The sequence below is a fragment of the Ips typographus genome, linkage group LG2, assembly GCF_016097725.1.
Source record: "Ips typographus isolate SLU linkage group LG2, UJ_Ityp_2.0, whole genome shotgun sequence".
NCBI classification, from domain to species: domain Eukaryota; kingdom Metazoa; phylum Arthropoda; class Insecta; order Coleoptera; family Curculionidae; genus Ips; species Ips typographus.
In genome coordinates this window covers 18,342,493-18,365,976 of record NC_138423.1, presented here as the reverse complement: position 1 = coordinate 18,365,976, position 23,484 = coordinate 18,342,493, and the positions used below count along the sequence as shown (strand labels likewise).

At 33.5% G+C, this 23,484-nt stretch overlaps 1 protein-coding gene and 1 long non-coding RNA gene across 14 annotated transcripts in view; one reads left to right on the top strand and one right to left on the bottom strand.

The window, feature by feature from the left end:
* Syp (synaptotagmin binding cytoplasmic RNA interacting protein) overlaps window positions 1–23,484 on the top strand; it is a 47,423-nt gene that overhangs the window by 11,925 nt on the left and 12,014 nt on the right. For 9 of the 13 annotated variants that reach the window (XR_014177206.1, XR_014177207.1, XM_081973890.1 and 6 more), the window contains exons 3-8: window positions 15,378–15,484; window positions 16,034–16,227; window positions 16,526–16,653; window positions 16,738–16,979; window positions 22,147–22,282; window positions 23,310–23,443. Coding sequence is in view for 11 of the 13 variants with exons in the window: in XM_081973890.1 (XP_081830016.1) it covers window positions 15,378–15,484; window positions 16,034–16,227; window positions 16,526–16,653; window positions 16,738–16,979; window positions 22,147–22,282; window positions 23,310–23,443 (941 nt within the window). In the remaining 2 variants the exon portion in view is untranslated. Of the gene's footprint in view, window positions 1–11,141; window positions 11,527–11,739; window positions 12,147–15,377; window positions 15,485–16,033; window positions 16,228–16,525; window positions 16,654–16,737; window positions 16,980–22,146; window positions 22,283–22,629; window positions 22,766–23,309; window positions 23,444–23,484 lie in introns of those variants that run through there. The other 4 variants (XM_081973889.1, XM_081973887.1, XM_081973888.1 and 1 more) reach the window with 4 other exon arrangements.
* Window positions 11,691–12,493, bottom strand: LOC145725235 (uncharacterized). Its single transcript, XR_014177209.1, has 2 exons — window positions 12,363–12,493; window positions 11,691–12,277 (listed from the first exon to the last, which is right to left on the bottom strand). It is a non-coding gene; the product is annotated as an uncharacterized LOC145725235 (long non-coding RNA).

The window sequence follows — 23,484 nt, the reverse complement described above, 5'->3', positions numbered from 1 at the left end:
CGCCGGCTCTTACCGGTTAGCTGCGCCCCACGCCACTGTCACTGCCAGGGTGCGGTACGGGCAGGGGCGTAGTATTCGTCACAGCACAGTAATGTAAGGAGTCCCGTTTCACGATGGGATTACAAAACGGGGCCTACTCCGGCAGGACTCTTTTTTTTTTTTTTTCTAATTTCTTCTCTAAATTACTATTCTTCTTCTAATTTAGGCGTCTGATTGGACTCTTCAGTAGAACCTGTAGTTGATTGATAAGTTAAAAGTTGTTAAAGTTTTAATATAAATTATAAAAGTGCAATATAAAATTAAAAATCATTACCTATAAATAATAATAACCAAAATATGAATTTTTTGAGAACCACTTTACCTTATAGATTTTTTTTTACTTTATATCCTTTCTGCCCTTTTGAAATTATGCAAGTTTAAGTAGCTATGGGGCAAATGAAAACAAATTGCGATGACGTAACAATGTAAATAGTAAAGTAAAGATTTTGGCAATAAATATAGAGAATCAAAGGTCACATTCAAAACACCATATTCCATACTATACTGGTACATTGTTATTGTACGAATAGTGCCTAAACAGTGCAATCAATATTTAAAAACATAATTTTTACTAATTTTGTATGTGGTTTTGTGAAAACCATCAGTTTCAATTTTTTCTTCATTTTTTAGAAAGAGCATGTGCCTTCTCTTTAAAAAAATATATACAGGGTGTTGTATTTAAAATAGCACAGTTGTCATATTTATCTTTCGCAATCCCAATATAGCCTCATCATATCCTACTTATGCTAGAGAGTTAAGATGACTGTATATAGTATGTCCCAAATTGGTTCTACATGTATTAGGATGCTGGTGGTGATGAAATAGAAACAGTTTAAGAGAATTTTATGTGAAACTTATTTCCGGTTTCCAAATTAATGTATCTTTTTCCGTTTTCCGGAAAATTGGAAAAACGCGTGAGGCTGCATTTTAAAAATTGCTTACAGCTCTTTTACAAAGCCACTCTCTTTGGCTTCGATGACGTAATTAGAAAAAGTCTATCGTCATTGGTTTCCGACATATGGATGATAACTTTGGAAATTCTTATAGCCGCCATCTTGAATTTTTGCATTTTTTGAAAAGCGCTTAAAAAATCCTTTTCAAAAATATACTTGATGATGGTATTATTCAGTTTCTAAGTAGTTTCTAAATTACAGAAAAACGATAAACGTTTTTTAAAGTTATGTTATAGTTGGCGTAGGAAAATGTCGCCACCATTTTGAAAAACAAATGAGAATCAGTGTGCTTTGTGCTACTAATTTTTATAATTTACAAAATCGCAAAAAAATTTCATATTTATTGATTCCATTACTTAATTTTTGCGTATAGAATGATGTAAAATTTGGCAGGCATTATAAAAAAACAAAAACTGTGCAATTACGTTTAGTTTTGATTTAAGTAAGATTTTGTAAAGTTGCTATCAAAAAAGGTTGTAAATTATCTAAATAAAGAGATAATAAAAATAAATACATACAATAACATACTTTTGATAGAGCAACTTTTACTTTTACTTTTACTTTGGGAAGGACACCACTTTTTAATTGCCATGTTTTAATCAAACTAAAACAAAAACAAAAAATCTAATCAAAAGTCAAGAAAAAATTTAAAAATATAAGTACATACAATTGGTCAAGAATAAATCAACAAAACTATAATAGTGATAGTGGCATATGACAGTAATATTTGATAAAAATTTACTTTTATTTAGGTATTCTGCAGATTATCGAAGCGTCCGCTTCATGTCAAGTTGTCGCGCTATTACGAATATCCGTCCAATAAAATTTGTTACACTTATCATACATAATACAAGGTCAGCAGATTTAAAAAACTATGCCAGACAAGACCGTTTGCGCTTAAGCGAATGAAGAATGAATATGGAGCTTCTATTGCATTACGACATCTCATGGTATCTCGCCGATCGCAGACGGAGTCGCATTTTTGCAGTCGGTCCCTAGGTCTTTCTTTAGTACATTCACCTTTAACGAACTCAGGACTTTTGTGGCAACCAGCCCAGACGAAAGTCGAACGACTATGAAAGTATGAAAGACGTAAAGTCGACCTTCTTACGGGAATTATACGCGAAATTCATTGGCGTGCCAATTTATCAATAAAATTAAATTGGTGGAATTAATTAAACGCCACTTGACTCCAATCAAAACAGAATAATATGCTTGATGTAACTTGGCAGCCAAAATTAAGTTAAAATTAGGTTGGAAACTGTAGGTAAACAGCAAAATCGGTAAACGGAATTCAAAACAGTGTTTGAATTTTTTTTATTTTGTTTTGTTATAATATTGTAATTATATTATCTAAAGACCATGCTTAATTGAAAATAAAAAGGGCATATTCAACACCACACGAAACATGAGAGTGTTTTATGTCATTTACAGGAAATGTATAATTAAGTCTGAATCATTCAAAAATATTATACATACTATTTAATATTTAAGTGAAAACCAAACTTCACAAAACATTAATTAATTTATATTAATATTTATTATTGATCAACTTTTCATCAAGCACCAGTTTTCATTGTTGGTTTTCAGCTTATGTTTTACCGTCCAAACTTATTGTTCCGTATAAAGTAATGTAAAGTAGTATTACACTTTACAAAATTTTAATTTTGAAAGTTTTGAAAAGCTGGATCTACTTCGAATTAATCACTTATTACACTATTTTCAGAAAAGCTCAGTTAGATCTTAAATCATTTAGGTACCAAAATTTGTAACTTTTACAAAAAGGTTTAATTCAGTTGCGGATTGGTTTGGTCTCTGTCTGGTTATTTGAGTCTTCGTACATTGTTGCTTGCAAAAAAAATTGTTTTCACTGTGTTTATATGTATTTACTAAAATAATATACAAATAATTCTACTCCAAGCGTGTGTAAACATTACTATAGTTAATATTTGATAATAACTATAACTTCAACGAGAATAACTTAATCCAAAATCGAAATTATCCGGCAAAATGCATGCAATTAATACCTTTGAAGTACTTTGAATTGTATACCTTTAATCAAACATTATCTTCTTTGAGTTGTTTATACCATAGAAAAGAAAATGAGGCAGTAATCTTTTAATCAGAACAACACCTCAATTATTCTTCAAATCAAAGCCTTAATAAGAATATTTCTAAAATACAAATGTACAGCTTTTTGAATCAAAGTTTTTCTTCGTTGGTTGTGATTTTCGTCTCACCGCACCAAACAGGTTTGTTGGGAAAGTAGAATTTCGCAGATTTTTTAACTAAATTGAAATTAATATTAACCTAGTCGTCCCAGCACAAGACCACGACGTAGGTTCGGTCTTAATACCTAGAAAACCTTCTGACGTTTCGGTGGAAAATCTTCAGAGAATCTAAAAACGAAAAATCGACAGAACACAGTCAAAACTAACTTATAATAATGATTCAACCTGATAATGAATAATTTGGAATTCAGACAAGGTTTAGAATGTTTAGATCATCTAGCTTTAATACCTTCAATATTTGTTTTAATTCCTGATGGTGCATGGTAAATCAAATAATAAATTTCTGTGTTTTCCAATTATTTATTTTTCCATATAGGTATTACAACAAATTTTGCTACATATTCTCAATCTTAAACGGCTGAATATCGTCTGAAAAGAGCGCATTTACTATGCGATTTTCAAGCAACCAATTTGGGAGATAAGTTACTTCTCAATCAAAAGGTTTCCTAACGACTAAAATATTGATAGCAATTTGATTTAACTGAACATTAACCTAGTGAATGGGTCTTTTTCTTGTCAACTTTACATCCTGGAAACGCACAGTTTTTAAATAAAACCATTTATTTCCTAACGCGTTATCAAAATGTAACATACAAAACAAAGTCAACAAGGTTTTTAAAAAAAGTAAAATGATAAGAAATTATGAATGAACTCCACAAACCGTTAGAATATCAATACCCTAGAAATATTTACGCCTGACATATCTTGCTTACTTTGAGGAATTTTATTGATATTTGACCTTGCGTTACGTTTGTTTTATTTATATAATTACATTATCAAAACTCAGTTTTCTGCTGGTCACTGTAGTGTTCGGGTGCAAATATAGGTATATAAAATAGGCCTTTTTATCATTATAATTAAGACTTAAAGATGAAGAAACAATAAAGCAATGTTACCTAAAATCTTAATGAGAAAATACTGACAACCATAGATCCAGACGATAGAGGAAGCTAACATGGGTAGTAATGGATCTGCCATGATCAATGTTCCGAAGGCAGAATTGGGACATAAACGAAAAGCACAAAAACACGATTGGATGACAGATATTAGATACTGACGCTGTTTGAGGAACGAAGAGGGTACAAGAACAAAAAGAATGGTGATAACTACAAAAAAATTCAGAAAGTCATTAGAACGAAGATAAGAACCGCTAAGAATGAGTGGCTGAAACAACAGTGTGAATAACTAGAACAACTACAAAGAATACACGATGACTTCAACCTACATGAATGGTGTATGGGTCAACAATATTCGTTATGCGGACGACACAGTTCTAATTGCAGATAACATGGAGGATTTGCGGAATATGCTTGGGACTGTCGGGGAATGCAGTAAGAACATGGGCCTCAATATCAACACCAAAAAGACTAAATTCATGATAATTCCTCGAAAGACATAAGAATTTCAAAACTCAAGCCTAACATATGGGAATCAACCAATAGAGCGAGTAAATAAATTTAAATTCTAGGAACGTGGCTGTGTGAAAACTGGGAATCAGATGCCGGATTGAAAATGCCCGCAGTGCGTTCATGGAATTTAAAAAAGTGCTCACCAATACTGATTTCGATCCTGGCTTGAGAATTATATTTGTCAAATGCTATGTCTGGACTGTGTTGCTTTATGGCATGAAGGGATGGACACTGAAGGTGAGCACTATGAACAAGCTGGAAGTATTCGAGATGTGGGTCTATAGGCGTGTACTGAGGATTTCATGGACTGCAAGAAGAACAAAAAGATGTCATGGCTCCGCAACGTTAGGCTGTGGACAGGACTGAGGACAATGCAAGAACTAATGCATACCATACGTAATAAGGAAGAGTGGACAAATGTGAACGCAAACATCCATTAATGGACACGCAGCAGAAGAAGAAGAAGTTCATTATAATAACGAGGCATAGACACACTTGCACTAATCTGTAACACATGGTGTTCTATACGACATGTCCGTCCTTACCGCAAATTCATGACCCATTTGCAGCGATCAGACATGTCCATCACAATATAAAAAACGTGTAGATTGCGTGCCATTACAAGCCGGCTGAGTTTCAAGAAAAAAATTGAGAAGGTAACGGTACGCAAGCTGCACCGGCAGTATCTGGCTGTCAAGCTATTTTGCATTCTGGGATATTTGTATCGACCACATGGTCTTCACGACCGAAGGAAATTGGCCAAGGTGTCTGGGTGATGCGTAACGTTTTTCGTTCATGTACTGATGAAATATTTAATACACTATGATACAGTGTCTTGTGTGTACAGTTTGTTATACGGGTGTGGAGAATTTAAAATTATTGTCGATTTGAACGGTAAGGAGAGAGAAACATTGCAAACCAATATGTTGCCGGAGCAGATGTGACATAATTTGACCGTTGGTCATAAGAAATCAGTCAGGGTTACTAATAAAGGTGCATGTGATCAACTGTCAGTTGAGGTCACATCCCAGAACATCCTTGTCAGAAGCATTGGTTTTAAACTTTGAATTTTACAACAACAATTTGAATCGTTTATTCCAGTACTAAGCTCTATTTTGTTAGTATGCATTGTTTCCAAGAATGCTTTCTACTCATTTTAGTTCTACTCAAAAACTTGTTAGTCTACTCAAAATTGAGTTAGTTTAAGCAGTTGTATCACCTTTACCACTCGGTATTCAGTAGTGACTTTTAAATAGACCCAAATTCAATATAAAAAACTATTGTCCCAGGGTGAATTGCCCTGGCCTATTGCAGGTTTTGACGCCTCGCTGTTATGTTTTTAGCAAGTTCTTTCATCCTTGTCTAACGCGTTTCATTCGTGATGTACAGAGGGGTTGTCCTAATAATGGCGTCCGAACATTTCGAGGGGTCTTGGCTTGATAAGAGAGGGGTGTTGGTAATATGTCAAAGTCGTTTTCGTGACCTGTTGAGTTTGAATAAATAGACCTGATGTTTTCTATTTTGCCTAGGCGTAAATGGGGGTTCTTTGGCGGCTGCAATTACATGTTATTATGGGTCGAATGAACGGTGCAGGTTACTTAATTATGGGTCCTGTTCAAAATAGCGTCAGGTAGAAATAAATTAAATATTCCATATAACAATTTGTTTTTTTCTCTTTTTAATTTATATACTTTGTTTGTATTTGAATTTAACTGACTTTTTACAAATTCTTTTCAAGAATCACTTTCATTGATATTCTACCTATCAAAATGATTGTTTTGCCATTTAGTTTAGACTTAATATTTGTTAAAGATTGTGATTTTATTGTTTTTCAAAATTACATCATATAATACATAAAAAATATTTGAAATCGATAGGACTATTCAAAAATACAATAATATACAGGGTGTTCTAATTAAAATAAGCAGAATTGACCAGAAGGGATAGAAAGCTGAAAATATTTTTATAACATAGCACTCATCAAATTTCTTTTAATTCCAAAATTTCAAATTTCTATTAATATTGGATCCTAATAAACATTTTACACTTTTTAACGTGGTGAACACATACTATTGTTGCGTTGTGTGCATTTCAATCCGGATTGATTTTCAAACCTGTACATATCGCTAAAAACATGATTCTCGATCCGCTCCGTTAGTCCAATCCACTTGAAAAAGAGGATTGAACTGACTTACGCTTAAAATTTCAATTTACGAGGATACATCAATGTTTTTCAAGCAAATCAACCTTCATCGGATTCAAGGATCAATAATAGGAAGATAATTACTGATTTTAACTAAAAATAAAAATAGTACATTTTCTAAACCACAACTTATCTTATTAATATTTTGCGATGGTCAATTTTAAAAGTGCTCTCGATGACGAATTGGCCATACCACCAAAAAATTCAGGCAGGCCCCTAATGATTTATACCTGGCATCCTCTTTACGCAACCCTATGCTGATTTTCTACGACGACGATGATGGTTCAAGTAAGAAACCCGTTTGCGAGATTTTTAACCGCCTCCGCCCTGTTTCAAAATTAAGTTTTTATGCCAAGCCAAATCCCGAATAACCTGTTTTGCGACGACAAGCAGTGTTCCCGCCGCTCAACCTGGCCAGTCATACCAAACTCAATACGAAAGAATGGAATGGATTTATGGTCGCAAAAGAAATAGATAAAATTTCAGAGGTGGATTTAGTCTTATAAAGTCTTGATAATTAATTTTAAAACAAAATAGTTTTTCTTTAATTATTTGTACTGGGATAAGGCAACGTTCAGCAGTTTACTCAGATCTGATGGGTGTTGCAAATTGGACGAAACGCCAAACATGTATTACCTACACATTTTTAAGAATTATTTCCAGAAGGTTTGGATAACGATAGGGACGTGAGCATAGTAGCAGTTTTAGAATTAGTTAAAGGGCATTTTCCTGAATCCGTTACTGCGATAAAGGACAAGGACGGACCCACGGGCATGAGGGGGTCACCGAACACCGGCTGGGCTACCATATGAACATTTGCAACACCAGGCAGAGCGATTTTTCTGGCGTCGCGAAATTTAAATCAACACCTTTTCATTGAAAGAGACAGCAATTATTTAAGTGGACCGGGACAGAGCGAACTCTACCCGTGGGAACCGAACGGGATAAGGGTCGTCCTGTGGTGGATAATTATTTGCGTCCTGTCTTTTTTTGCAATGTTTGGTTAGCAATTCTTTAACTTGGGCGTGGGGATGGAACATCGCGTTTTATTCTATTATCGTACAGGATGGACGGTGTTGTATATGCTCGTTTAGATGATAGGGTATAGACGCAGATTTTATGAGAAAATTTGCCTTGCTTTTATTATACTTTATTGTTTGATTTAGAGACGTATTCCGATGCGAAAATCTTCTTAATATGCCCACTTAATTTGAATAAATTGATGATGTTATCCTGACAAAATTTACATAATAATAAGTGAACAATATTCTACTCATAGACTATATTTACTACTATGCCTTAGGATAAAAGACCCAAAAAGTCTACAAAATCTGTTCAAGACCAAAACAGAAGGACGTCGATAATCGAAAGCTCGATAAAATACATGATAGATACCTCTAAGAAGCATCTTTGACCTAAACCAACAAATCACCAATCCTAAAATAATAAAATTTAATGACGATTATGCAAATTAAAAAAATTGCTTATGTATGTCTGGGTCTGCTTGCATTACAATAGTGCCTGGACAGCAACAGATTTATGAATTTCTAATATGATTTGAAAATTTTTATAAATAACTAAATCATTATTTAAAAGAACACAGATAAGATAGTCATACTTTTTTTTTTCAGGCCGTTAGTAGCAAGATTTGGCTCAATAGACAGGTTGCTATTTGTACTAAATCTGATGTTTTCAATAAATGTTCTCATAAAAAATGAAAGTGGACATTGCAAATTACACCATGGGTTATCAAACGCTTTGTCAAAGATGGTAAAGTCACGTGACAATAAAGCGGCCCAGAGGACTGTCAATTGTCATATTGTCCATGGTACCTACTCATTGAGTCGTTGTAGGAAACGATTGATGGTGTGATTGAGAAAGGACACTTTGAAGAAGACAATAATTAATATTCTAGGATCAATTTTAATAAAGTGTCACAAAATAATTGATTTATTCACCGGTTGAGTAAATATTTAAGAATTTAGTGAATCTCTATATGTTATTAACACTTTCCGGTCCACTTGAAAATGCCACCATGTTACAATAGATGAAACACATAGCTGCCTTTCTACAGTTTTCACTTAATGCAAAATATCTGCTTTGGTAGGATCTAGAATAAGTGGAGTGGGGGGGATTTGGGAGTGGTTTTTTTTGAAAAACCCGGTGAAAACCCATCTCTAGTTTTAACTGATACGTTGAATGTCTTTTTTCAAATAACGGTCATCGACTAGCGTTGAATACATGCCAATTACAGAAAACCGATTATAATCAATAGACAAAAAACGAAATATTAAAAATTTCACAAATTTTATTTGAGATTATAAACACACCAAACAAAAACATCCGCAAAAACAAAACATGGAAGAAATGTTTAACGCGGATCTAATGAATAATTCTTGAACCCAAAGGAATGGAACTATCAAGAGAAAGATCTCTAGAATGTGACAGGAACCGCCATTGTCAGCACTTCTGTCACATTCTATCAACACCTCTATTAAGAATTCCATTCCATTCTTTCAAGAATTAGGGCCCTTGAGCGGATTTGAGATCACGATGAGGTAATTTGACAGTTGATCAAAGTGCTGAGTTCTCATAACCGCGTTTTGCGTCTGACGCCACTTATTTTCTATTGGTAGAAGCAAAGTTTGATAATGACAGCCCCCAACAAGCTGAAAATTTTCAACTTCTTGCGTCTGTTTCTAGTGTTTTGACGTTTTGGCCAACGCATACGGCAAAAGTTATAATATCTGAATGGCAAAACAGAGAAAAAAATGAATGAACACACTGAACACGGCAGTCACAGCACAGATGAGGTAGGTTCTCTATGTTTATATGCATATAAAATATAGGTTAATATCTCAAATTCATTTTTAGTTTTTATGTGGCAATTGCCATGGAATTTTGAGAAGGGAAGATATTTCCATTCATCCTTGTTTCCAAGGCGACAATTAGGGTGATGAAGAATACACTTCTGCAAAACATGCTGAATTAGCTGAATAGCAGAATTCCTATTGAAAACTGTAACAGTTAATTTAAAAAAATAAAGAAAACATTAACAAATTGTGACAAGTGACAATAAAAAATGTCACTTGTGAACAGGAAAAAAGTTTCGCCAGATCTAACAGCTGAAAATGTACTGTTGACCAATAGGATATAAGTGACGTCAGACGCAAAACTCAGTTATGAGAACTCAGCTTTAGGCGAATTTTGGAGAAAGTACTAACCTAAGTTTCAAGCTTTAGTAACATAGGTCATCTTGTTTTATCAGAATGAATTAAAATGAGACAGACATTGTAAACACTGACACCAAAATACGTCTTTTGTTTTGTTAAATAACGTCATCGTGATGTCAAATTCGCTATTCATGAGGTCTGTTCGCACAGAGAATCTCCAACTAGTAATCAGAGGAATAGATACATCTATTGGCCACAAGTCAGAAAACGTCATAGTCACGTGAGCATTCAACCAATGAAACTTGACATTTACTGTTTCTGAGTTGGAAGCAAGTCAGGAATTGCCTCTGCAAACAGACCTATCATATTCATGAAGCGTCAATTAGTTAGGCTGGTTGATGATTATTGTTGGGCAATTTTAATAAAAGCTAATAACCCTAATTTTTCCTTCCTTCAAAATACAAAGTATTCAAGTTTATTATAAGAATGGAGTCTGTTTACCGAAAGTTAAATGCTCTCTAGCTAAAAACCTTTTTAGATATTTGGTTTATACAACACAAGCAAACTTTTTATCATTCATTAAATGGATTGAAACATGGACTGGAAAAAGTATTAAATACTAAACGGAGTGTAAAACCCGTATCTAGCATTTTTCTCAATAAAAGATTTTAAATAGAAACGGTAGTATTTTAAAAAAAAGTGCATTATGTTAAGCGCAGTACTTAAAACCCGTGTTAAACTATAAATACATAAAGAATGCCTGCTACGCTAAAAAGCTTTGGTATGCCCCAATACAAGTGTTGCAAGGCCAAAAACTATGCAACTTGAAATCCATTTCCGTTCGCGTTTCATTAGTTGCCAAACACCTTTAATTCATAATTTTCATACAAGTACAAAAAGAAAAATTGTTTGTTAGTGCTGATTCGTAAAAATAGTCGCCAATTGGTTAGTGCTATTATTTTAATTGGCAAAAAGATGCGGCCTTTTGATAGCATAAAAGGCCGATTTATTCGCGACCCTACTTGATGGCGCAAGCGCCCCGATTCGCGGGCCTGCCTGAATGCAAGTTCGCTTTCCCAGACGGGCTGCAAAACAACGGGTGTGCATCCATTGCATTACTACGTACGCCGCGGGAGCCGGTACAACACCCCCTTTTTAAATTTCAAAACCGAAATTTGTTAACCCTTTTTTGGTTTATCGAAATTTTCCGATATATCCAAGCTCGTCCGCCGAACGTCCCAGTTCGAAATTTTCGGTTCAAAAAAACTGTGCGCACCGCATTTTATTCGGACAATATTTCACCCAAGGATATTTTACTTTTGTTTTCATTTTTTCAACCGGTTGAATGTTTCATAGTACCTATTTAGTTGTTAGTGTTATGCGTTTTAATTATTTAAATAATGTTTGTTGTGTTTGTTAATGAATAAGTGTTTTCGAGGGACTTATTTTAAGTAAGTGGTAAGTTGCGTGGTTTCATATTTTACGCTTTCCCGACCCTGAACTTGCGTTTATTTATGTGATAGCTGACTGATGCAAATTAGCGTGGCATTGTTCCAATCGAAAACTGAAAGGTTTTGGCTGATTCGCTAAGGTATTTGCATTGCCGTAAATAACACATCGGATCGTCTCAAAAAAGTTTTATTTTAAATTTAAATGAAATCCTCACCAATAATTACAAATCGAACAGCCGAGGATAGGCAACCAGTAATATCGATAACCTACACCTACCTAGCCTCTCTCGCAACTTACAACTAAACTACTGTAAAAATTAATTTAAAATTTACACTTAAAGTTATTTTGCGTATCAAATTTGAAATAAAAATGCCTGAAAAGCTATATAACACGGTTAATAATCAACCCAAATTAAAGCAATCTGCAAAAATTACAAACAAGCTTGCGGTCTACCCCTCGTCTCGAGGCTAGTCCATTGCGCGTTGCCAACCAAAACTTTAAAAGTCGTGCGCTGCCGCTTGCGTTTGTCTCTATTGCCGGCCGCCATTTTAGATTTTGTATATTTTTCGAGTTTTTATATTGTTATAGTTCGTATATTTGTTAAATTGTGATTTGTACTGCCCCTGGTGAGTACCCTGATTATTTTTATGGCTTTAAGGCCCGCCCAAAGTCATTATTTCCTCTAAAATTAACCGGTATTTGGTCACTGTGTTTTGCCTGCTGTCAACACAATGAACACACCTTGTTTGTTTCTGCACTAAAAATGGCGATATTGACCAAACATTTCACACCACAAACAAACCGTTCTTGTTTTCTTTTATTTTGCTGTTTTGTTAACTTACTGCTCATGATAATTTGTGGACTAATAATGCTCCTTTGATCCTAGGCCCGTAAATTTTTCCTGAAAACAAACAAAACCTTAATCTTTCGCCCGCGTTTTGACCATAGACATTACAGTTTAGGTTGTAGGTTGGGCAATATAAAGATTATTGTGAACTTGACTTGACATCAGTCAATTGAGTCAATACATTGTGGCTCCCTCTCGACTTTAAAATATTTTTTCACTTTAAATGGCTTCTTTTGTATTATTTTTGTAACACGTAAAGTAAAATTTATTCAAAAACTTATTATAAAATTAACAAACATTAAAAATAAAGTCCTAATTAAATAAGGGAGTCTTCAGCAACACTCTAGATTAGACCTCACAAATTTGTTGAGTTACAGAAACATGAAATATCAGCTAAAATAATTAAAATTATTAAATTGGTTAGGGTTTGGTTATAATACTTTAAAAATAACTGTTATTAGAGTTCTTAGGATTGACATTACTATTTCTAGAAATATTCTGAAAAGTTTGATGCAAAAAATGGGTGTCCCTAATTTTCTAACCCATATCATGTAGTAAAAAAAATTTAAAAAAATTGTGACCTGTTAGGCATTATGGCTGTTCGACTTGCAGAATGGCTATTCTACACACAACATATTTACAATCCAAGAAACTTGACAAGAATTTCTAACAGGTGAGCAGAAAAATCTCACTTGAAAAGTTTTGCAGGGCTGTAGTAATTAAGTTATTTTTTGATTTTGTTGAAATTTCTGTCCAACATAATAGTCCCAAGTATCAGTCTGCATGCCAGTCAACAAGAATTTGTAATGGGTCAGCAAAATTTTTTGAGCTAAATGCTTTATGGGTCAGCAAATTAGGAACATTCCAAAAAATATGTGGTTTACATGGATGGAGCCTGGGTTTTACTTGCAATCTCATTGGGGTGACAGGTTTTTTCATGTTATAGGTCTTCATGAGGGGCCACCATATGGTTATTCCAGTTGAAACTGGAAAATTAACACAAATAGTGTATGTAACAATTCCATCTGTTGCTGTAAATAAATTTTGGTTAGATCCAGTTATAATAATATTTACTTTTGGTCATCATGAAATACTTGAATGTTAAGTTCAAGCTAGCTGAAAAAATATTCCCTCATGTGACTACACTTGCCCTATCATCTTTATGCTAGTATTGGTAGCCCCTTACTATCCTTTTAATTTCTATAGGCAACTTTGAATTTTTCAGACTTAAAATGAAGTCTGTTATCCATAAATTGATATTGTCTAATCATAATGTGTTCATTATTGGAGTAAAATAAATTCAAATTTTGAATGGCTGTTGTTCAAACACAATAAAAAAAAACGACATATTGAAATTTTTAAATGCAATCATTTTTATTCATAAAGAAAGTGCCAGACAAAACATAAAACCTCATGAAAGTGAAACAAAAATATGTGATCACAGCCAAGTTTCCTGTATAACCTAACCTTGAAATGCAAGCCCTCCTTACATACCTGTTCTAAATATATTCACGATATGAAACATGCAGATTTACCTACCAGTACAGTGATGCAGACTTGCACTCATTTGCATTTGAAAAAGCCTAAGTTGTAGCGTCTAGTTGGAAATTATTATGTATTGCCTTGTTACAACAGGCCACATTGGAAAAGTCCCCTAATACTACTGTATACTTGGTCAGTCAACCAAAACTTGAGCTTGTCTGATCTTGAGATATAATTTTTTTTTTTGTCAAATTTTTTAAGAAATTACAGGGTGGGTAAGTAGTATGTATGATGATGAACAATGTATTTTAATTTTTAATAAAATGTTAATATATTTAAAAACAGACTTACTGCAGGACATTAAGAAGCATATAAAGAATTTAGTAAATAATCATGTTCAGGATGTTTTTTAAATATGTGACCACATCTAGGGGATGGATATCAATATAATACAGTTTGTTCATAAAGGACATTTCAAAACTACTTCAAAAACAACAAATCATTACAAATCAGTGTATCAGCATCATATATGACCAAATGTTACACATCATTCACATGTCACAAAAAACTCATTTCCTGATATCATTTCCAGTGGATAGGTCCAGTCCATAATAAGGAAAATATTTGGCAGCAAAGGAAAACCTCAAAGTTGTAGTAAATGGTTCAGAATTTATAAGTATTAAGTTTAATGTAAAAATCGGCTTAATTAATTTTTATAGCTTTATGTTATCCAAAGCTTTGATATTGCTCTTATGTCATTCATCTGGTATCGTCTTTGGTTGGAACAGTGACCTGATATTAAATATATTTCTAAAAGTGGCAGTAACTAACTGTAATTTCCAAGCATTGTCTTAAGAATTTTTGATATTGTTAATCTACTCCAAGATTAAAACAATTTTTAATTAGTGAAAGTTAATGGGTATTCAACAATGATATATGCCATTGACCATGACATTGAATAGTGTGCTGGCCCCAAAATTTCTGTTGCTATACTTTTCAAGGTTTAATCTCGCAAAAAACGTGATGTTATTGACATCTGTTATGATTCGATACTGGTTATTTCCACCTACCAGACATTTTATTCTACAAGATTTGACTAAATGCGTTTACCTCAAGAAGTAAAAAGAGCAGGTGGAATTTGCAAACTTGCATCATTGGTTTTGGTGTGAGAAATGCTTGCCCAATATGTTAAAACTTTAAAACAGTGAATTGAAGTAGTATGGAATAAAACTGGTTAAATCCGATCACAAATGTTTGAAAACTAGTTTAATGCGGAACGTAAAAAAGTTGTCTTTATTTCATTTTTTGTTAAATAATGCAGGATGTTACCCCCCAAATTCCAAAATATTCCACTTGGATTTTTTTAGAAAAAATGTATTTTGGTAAAGTTTTTATTCCATCCTTCTGTTGAAGAAGTTCATGTCATTATTATTCCACCTAATAAATATTTCTTTAAGTTAAAACAACTATTTTTTTCTAAATACTCTACTAAGACTACTAAGAGCTAATGTGTTTATTTTGGTTTCAGCTATGGCAGAAGGTAATGGTGAAGTCCTAGATGAGTCAATGAAGATTGAGGATTCTGAAAAAACTGAAGATTATCAAAAATTAATAGAATATGGCCTAGATGAGAAGGTAAATATTTGTATTCATTATTTTCAAATGATAAGATTAAATTTTCTGTTAGAGCTAATGCAGAAATTGTTCAGTGCTGCATTCAAGCTCTGTTGACTTGAATAATCTACTTAATTTATCTAGAAAATACTAATATTTAATAATAAATACAATCAGATCACAAAATCAGTTTGGAAGCTGAAATATATGAATCATAGTTTCTATCAACGCCAGTTGTGTTATCAGTCAGTACTGTTGACCTATCAAATAAACCTTTTAATAGACATTATCGCAGTGGCTTGTAATAAATTGACCTAGGGCTCCTAGTTTTACAATATGGTGATCATAAAAATATGAAGTTTTCAGAGGGAAGCCCAATTTTATTTGTCAAATTCAACTGATTTTTGAGATATGACATGCTCCACAATCCGGATATCAGATCAACTTGTCAGAATTTTCATCCTTTATTTGTTTGACGAATATAATTTCCTTGAGAATTTTATTACACACGATTTCACGGCTTTAACTTATTAAGGAATATTTTTGAAATACGTGCTCTTTATTTTATAGGTTGCTTCCAAATTAGATGAAATCTACAAAACTGGCAAGCTAGCTCACGTAGACCTAGATGAACGTGCCCTCGACGCTCTTAAGGAATTTCCCGTAGATGGAGCTTTAAATGTATTAGGTCAATTCCTAGATTCTAACTTAGAACATGTTTCAAATAAATCGGCCTATCTATGTGGCGTGATGAAGACCTATAGGTGAGTTTATGCGTTAGTTTTTTTACAAGTTTTTCGATAAGAAAAATGTGTTTTTTTATAGGTAATCTAATCAAACTTGTATTATGTTAGATATTCAATATCAAAGCGATTATACACTAAGAGACAGATGTATAACTCCATACTACTTTTCAAAGTTTTACCATGCAAATGTTACAGTTTTTTTTATTTAAATATTATTTTATTACATTTGCTTAATTATGGGTTTCAGCTAATTTGAAAGATTTTATTTTCAAAAATCAATTGATTTTCTCTTAAAGTATATATGCTATTTTTTCAGACAAAAGAGTAGGGCCGGTTCAAGTCAGGGCTCAACAGCAGCCGCCCCTACACCCGCCAAAGGCCCTGATGAGGAAAAAATCAAACAAATACTAGATAGGACTGGTTACACTTTGGACGTTACGACAGGTAAGCTCAGTTAACAGTTCGACTGCACTTGTTTTGGATTTTTTCCTCAACTTTTTCACTGAAATGCTTCATGTTTGTTTGCAGGACAAAGAAAGTATGGAGGACCGCCCCCAGGCTGGGACGGCAACACACCAGGATCAGGATGCGAAGTATTTTGCGGAAAAATTCCTAAGGACATGTACGAGGATGAACTGATACCTTTATTTGAACAATGCGGGACGATATGGGATTTACGGCTTATGATGGATCCGATGACCGGAACGAACCGTGGATACGCTTTTGTCACGTTTACAACCAGGGACGCTGCGTATAATGCTGTACAGAAGGTAAGAGAGGAACTTAAAGTAGAAATAGCTTGGTTAATTGATGTTAGCATGTCGTAAGGATATTCAGTAAATAGTGGAAGAACGAAGAGTTTTGTTAAGGTCAAATTATCCTCTTATCATTTTTATTACATTTTCTTTCAATGATATTTCCTGTATTAGAAAATTTTATTTGGCGTAATATTTCTGTAGAACGTTAGTATCTCCACTGTTTACTATCTTACATAAAATGTAAGAGATTTTTAGCATTCAGATTTATCTAGAATGATCCCCCTTTTATAAGAACAAATTTTTTGAAAAATTTTGACTACATTAATGACCAATGGTAAATGAAATTTGTCATCTCTATTTAGAAGTAGTGTAGTTAGAGGGAATATGACTTATGCAGTAAATCAAGCAAAAATAGGATGGTGAGAGAATTTTGTGTGCAGTTGATATTCCAAACCACAAACAAAAGTTCTAAAAACCACGTATATGAGACAAGACAAAACATTTTTGTGGCATTCTGCTATACTGTCACGTTTTTTAAAAGCATTGTCATTATTTTTCAGTTCTTGGATATTTGGACTTTGCTTTTTTTACAAATATTGTTTTAGAAGATAAACATTTAACATTAAGGATGATTTTCCTGTTTAAAATACAAATTTGTAATTCAAAAATTAACTGTACTCTAGCCTCTGTGTGATCTTACAAGTTAATTATTTAAAAAAAAAAACATCAAAACATCACTCTCAAAACGAATATTATGTATAATAATAAAGCGCATCTATTTTCAATTTAAACCAAAATTTCAGCAACAAGATAATAGAATGATTATTTGTCAGCCCTAACTTCATTTCTTCTTGCATAGTTGGTTATTATTTTAGTCAAAATAAATCTCTTTTTAGATTATCAATTATTGAAACAAGACGTTCAGACTGGTGAAAAAGTATCTGTCATTTTATAAAACTTAATTGGCAATTTTATTATAGATGTGTCTCTAGATAGCTGTCGTCATAGCCTGAAATTCAGTATATGACTTTTGTTGCAGCGGCTCTGACAACGGAGCTCTCACATCTTCCTATAGCTTTATCCCCCACACTATGTATTTAGTTTTTGCATAGAGCCCCCGAGTTTCAAAATTTGAGACCAAATTGCACACTCTGTTGAGTAGATTTTGGAAGACGGATTTGGAAGTGACGTATTTTGGCGTTTTGTTTTGGTTGACTCTACAATTATTGGCTGCTGATTCCGGTTGCGGGAGTTCAAATTATAGTTGCTGTTTGGCAGTACATTTTAGAAGCTATTTTTGGATTTGAATCTTCCTTTAACAGGTCTCCTCTTTGCGTAAGGGGCAAAATTGAGACCAGGCTAGTCTCCCATTTTAGTTTTGTATTTTAGGGTGTGGTCGTTTATTTTTTTCGTTATTATGTAAGTATGAAATACAGATTTATAATTTTTTTCTATATTTCAAATTAGCGAAAAGTTATTTTCTGTTTAGACTTCATGGAAATTCAACAATCGGATCAATATAATCATAATTCTGTATTTCACCGCATATACGAGTATTGCTGGCTAGAGTTTTTAGTGTATGCAAAATTGAAGTTTCCGTGATCCGTTGTAGTGGACAATGGGTACTTTTTGTCCAACATTGAGTTTTAAAAAAAAAACTTTTTCAAAATGCAAATTTTAAGTAATAGCACAGACAAACTAATATATACAGACGGTCAGCCAAATGGTTAAAAAACGAAACGCTAAATGGAGACCCTTTGCTGTTCAACAGTCTCCATCGGCGAATCGACGGTATCTATTTCGAGCGTCTCATAACAGATGGCAGTGCAGCCAGTAAATTTTTCTGCAGTTTGGCTCTTGTTTGAAGGCATAATTACGCAACGTTGCCTGGTATTGCTAGAATTCTTTGTACCATCAGAAACTTTTTTAAATGATCATTGCAATTTGCTTATATTGTTTTATTAAGAAATATTAAGATATTGAGGGTAACTAGGAATCGTGTTATTGGAGTTAGAACAGATAAAACTTTATTTAGAACGTATTTAAGTTTATAATTGGCACTGTATTTACGGATAATGTTTTCCCGCCAAATTCATCAAAACTGTTGCTATTTGTTAACCGTACGTGCAGACATCGGTAGTGGAAGTTTAACTTTTGTGTTATTTATTATTTTTTTTCTGCTCACATAGATATCTGATATTTACAAATATGTCGGGAAATGTGTGCAAGTAGTTAAACTGTGGAAAAAGTGGTCGTGACGGTGTCCGATTATTTAGATTTCCTCATAAGAACCCTGAACTTTGTCGAAAGTGGGTGATTTACTGCGGTATGGGCTATTTTTAACTAAAAATGTTCTTATTTAGCTTGCTTTAATGTAGTGCCGCATGATGCTTTTCTGTATTAACCTACTACCTTACTTAAAAGTTAAAAGACTATTTAAAAACCCATTGTCGCACTTTGCAATAGGTATTCAATTTGTTCAGGGTTAGGACTTCTTTAATATTATTGTCGATCAATATTATTGACTATCTCGTTTATTACGAATAGGTAGGTAGGTACACTTTTATAATACAGGGTGATGCTTAATAATATGATAATATTCTACTAATTAGTACTATATTCATATCATAGACTAGACTTGCACATGTTTTAATGTGCAAACAATTTGGTAATTTTAACCAGTGGCGTTCGTACAGATTTTGCATTAAATATTTATTGAAAAAAATTATGCGTTATTGCATAATTCTTCGTGGTTTTTTCATACTATCAAAATTATTTTGAAATTCCTAATTGGACATGTAACATAAATTGTTAATAAAATAAACAAGGAGCTGCTTTTTTATAAATATTCGAGAAATATTATTTGAGGTTGTTCTATTATAATTATTATTATTATAAATACTATTTGTAACTGATAAACTTTGTTTCTTTGGATAGGTAACAGTATTATAAGCTCGAGTATAAAATAAAAAAAATTAAGTTTTGTTTATAATCAACATCAGTAAACAGAAATTTATTAGTAGATTATAACATTTCATTTTTTCAAACAAAAGGTGTTATGTCGAATAGGCACCACATTTTTTCGATTTTAGAGAGTTACAACCATTTGAGAAGAAATAATTACCTAAACTATTATTTTTGACAGCATTTTTCCGCAATTTGGTTACCCTGCTTTTTGCAATTACAAAATGCTTTTTTTGTATACAAACAGGATGGTCCTCCGGGAACTCCATCGATTGTTGATAAAGTACACTTAAAAAAATCGAAAATTTGGCTACCAACCAAAATCGATGGGGGGTCGTTGATCTAAAATATTTCCAAGTTGGTGGTACTTCCGGTTATAGCAAAAGTAGCTACCAACTTCCGTATTTTAAATGGAACACCATGGATTAAAAACATATTAAAACTATTCTTTTTTGTACGACTTGTCTAATTTTGAGTGATTACAGGAAGGACTATGAAGTCGTACAAAAAATAGTGTAAGCATCACGAACAGTAACAGCTTTACTGATCTCAGACAAATTAGAGGCTTTGCTTTGCTCAGCCTCCAAACTTTGTCATCGATCCTGCTTACTTACCGTTCTCGATACTTAATATACTATTATTTCTACTTTTTCCGTATTTGATCGATATTCGCGGCTGACCACCCTGTATATAAAGTGTATCATTTTTTGTAATCAAGACTTATCAGGACTACCTGCAATGGCATTTGAATTGAATTAAACAAATCGGTTGAATTACAAAGCTCCTTTTTTTTGAGGTAAAGGCCGCATTCGTTTTCGCGCTCCATGGAGCGAGCAGGGCCAAGGTGACGTCATTATGTCATTCTGAAAAAAATTACGTCATTCTGACGTCACATTCGCTTTACTCTCTCCATATGAAGCGTGAAGACAAATACGCTTAAAGTAACCTAAGATGATTATTAAAAAATGAGAAACTTAAAAATTTAATCAAAAAATACATACATTATAGAATGTGCTTCTGTGGGCATTCCTGAAGTATTGTTCATAAAACCTGGATGCACTGTGTACAACAAAAATCATTTCGATCCTTTTTTATTTTGATTTGTAGGTAAACACAGAGCTTTATGATTTAAAGTAACATATGAATCATATGATCAGTCAATAATTAAAATAATTAAGACGAAATATTATTATTTACTATAAGAAAAAGTTTCGATTTTTAATAATTTTACAGGAAACGCAACTTTAGCCGATTTACCACCAGACATTATAAGGCAAAAATTCATCTGCGAAAACCATTTTTCCGATGAAAATTACCGAGGTAAAAAAAAAAATTATTTAAAAAATGACGCTGTGCCAAGACACTACGGTACTCTCAACTTCGAAGAGTTGAAAGTCCTTACACCTCAGAACACTTACTCGAAAACCTGGAGCAACATGGACAGGCCCAAGAGAAAATTAAATTTTATTGAGCCCAATTTGAACACAGATATTAATTTTATAAGTGACATATCAAGTTTGCCTGATTATACTAAGTTGACTCCCCGCAAAGAAAAATTCTATAAAAAAATTAGATTTCAAACAAAGCAAAACAGAAATTATAGAGCTAGATTAAATAGAGCAAAGGCCTATATAAAACGTTCCAAACTGGCGATTTTTAACATTTTACCATTTTTATCAATTTTAAGTTCTGTGGCTAAAACACGTACTATTTTAGATTAAATTTAATTATTTGCAAGCATACGTACAAAATGCGCTCGGCTTTTTTTCTTATTTCTATTCCGTACCGACCCGTCGCGTCGCGCCGGTGATTTGATGCAGTTGTATAATCATAAATGCCGTGCGCCGAACGCGTCTCTGCAGAAATATGGCAACACTGCGGAAAACAAATTTCGCTCGTTCAGACGATCGCAGCCGATTACGCATGAGTCATCAAAATATTTTAAAACAATTTGTTAGTCTGACTGGTCTGGCGCCTTCACCAAAATTATATGGCTTCCATTTGCTCTGACCGTCTGTATATATTAGTTTGTCTGTGGTAATAGTCATGCGTAATGTGTGCACACACAAGAAATTATAAAAAATTGTGTTTACTGAAATATTCTTGTTTTGGCACTAAATTTATTAAGTACTTAAGCCGAAATTTGAATTTTTCGACTCAAGTTGCAAAATTTGATTATTTTGGCATTTGTGTTTTTTTTTTCTTTTTGGCGCAGTTGGACAATTACGAAATCAAACCTGGCAAGACCTTGAAAATTAACATTAGCGTACCGAATCTGAGGCTTTTTGTCGGCAACATACCGAAATCTAAAGGCAAAGAGGAGATTCTGGAGGAGTTTGGTAAATTAACAGGTAAAGTTGCTTTAAAGCTTTTTTAAACAGAAAAATTCATTTTACACCGAAATTAATACTACTGCGGGGTTGTTATGGCGTTACATTAGTTGGGTGAACATTAATGAACATGGTTTGAGCCTATTGCTATAGTTGAGGTGTAAGCTACATGTAAAGCCTAACAGCCCAGCTAATTTCAAATTCGAAAAAAAAAAGAAATTAATAAAGCAAAATCGGCGATGAACGTCGGGCTCAACTTCTTTAATTCTTAAAAACTTTTCCTTACTCTATCCTTTCGGTCCTATTTCTGAGCCCTTAGCCCCCTTGCCCAAGGCACAAATATGGCTACCCTTCCACTGTTCTTGCAGCTGAATGATTATGAGATACGGAAAGGCAAAAAGATTGGCGTGACCATATCCTATAACAATCGCCGGTTGTTTGTGGGCTATATACCGAAAAACCGGGATCGCGAGGATCTCTTGGATGAGTTTTCAAAACATGCACGTAAGTTGAGCCTGGATAACTCCAACAACCTGAACTAATTGGCAAACGAAACAATCGTTCACAGCGTGTTTGATTATATCCAACTTGTGAAACTTGCATACTCAAGCTTTTTTATGGCTATGATTCTGGACGAGTATAAACAACGTTGATCGAATTTTACGTTACTTGCATGCTTTTTTATGAGATATTATTTTGTCATAAAGCATTCAGTGTGGAAATTGTTTATTTTGTATTTTTCTCTATACGCAATATTTTAAACAGCATTGTCCTTAAAGTGGAGATTAAATAAATTTGGCGCATAGCGTAGAGCCAATGAGCATTGGGTAGGGCAGGGCTACTTTATTAAATGAATATTTTTGCCTGTGGTGTTATTTTAGAAGTAATTAAGACAAAGCATATCTGAAATAACATTTACTGGCGAAACAGCTTTCTCCCTTGACTTTTCCAAATTCCAAATTTATTTCCGAAAAACTAAATTTGCCGCTTTTTTAGTGGTTCTTAAAGTGACTAGCTCTTTTTACATTTTGTTATTTTTTTTATTTAGCTGGCCTTATGGAGGTGATTATCTACAGTTCACCGGACGATAAGAAGAAGAACCGGGGATTTTGTTTCTTGGAATATGAATCACACAAAGCTGCTTCGTTAGCGAAACGAAGATTAGGGACCGGAAGAATAAAGGTATGATCGTACAATCAATGTAATGTTTTTGGATGGTAAAA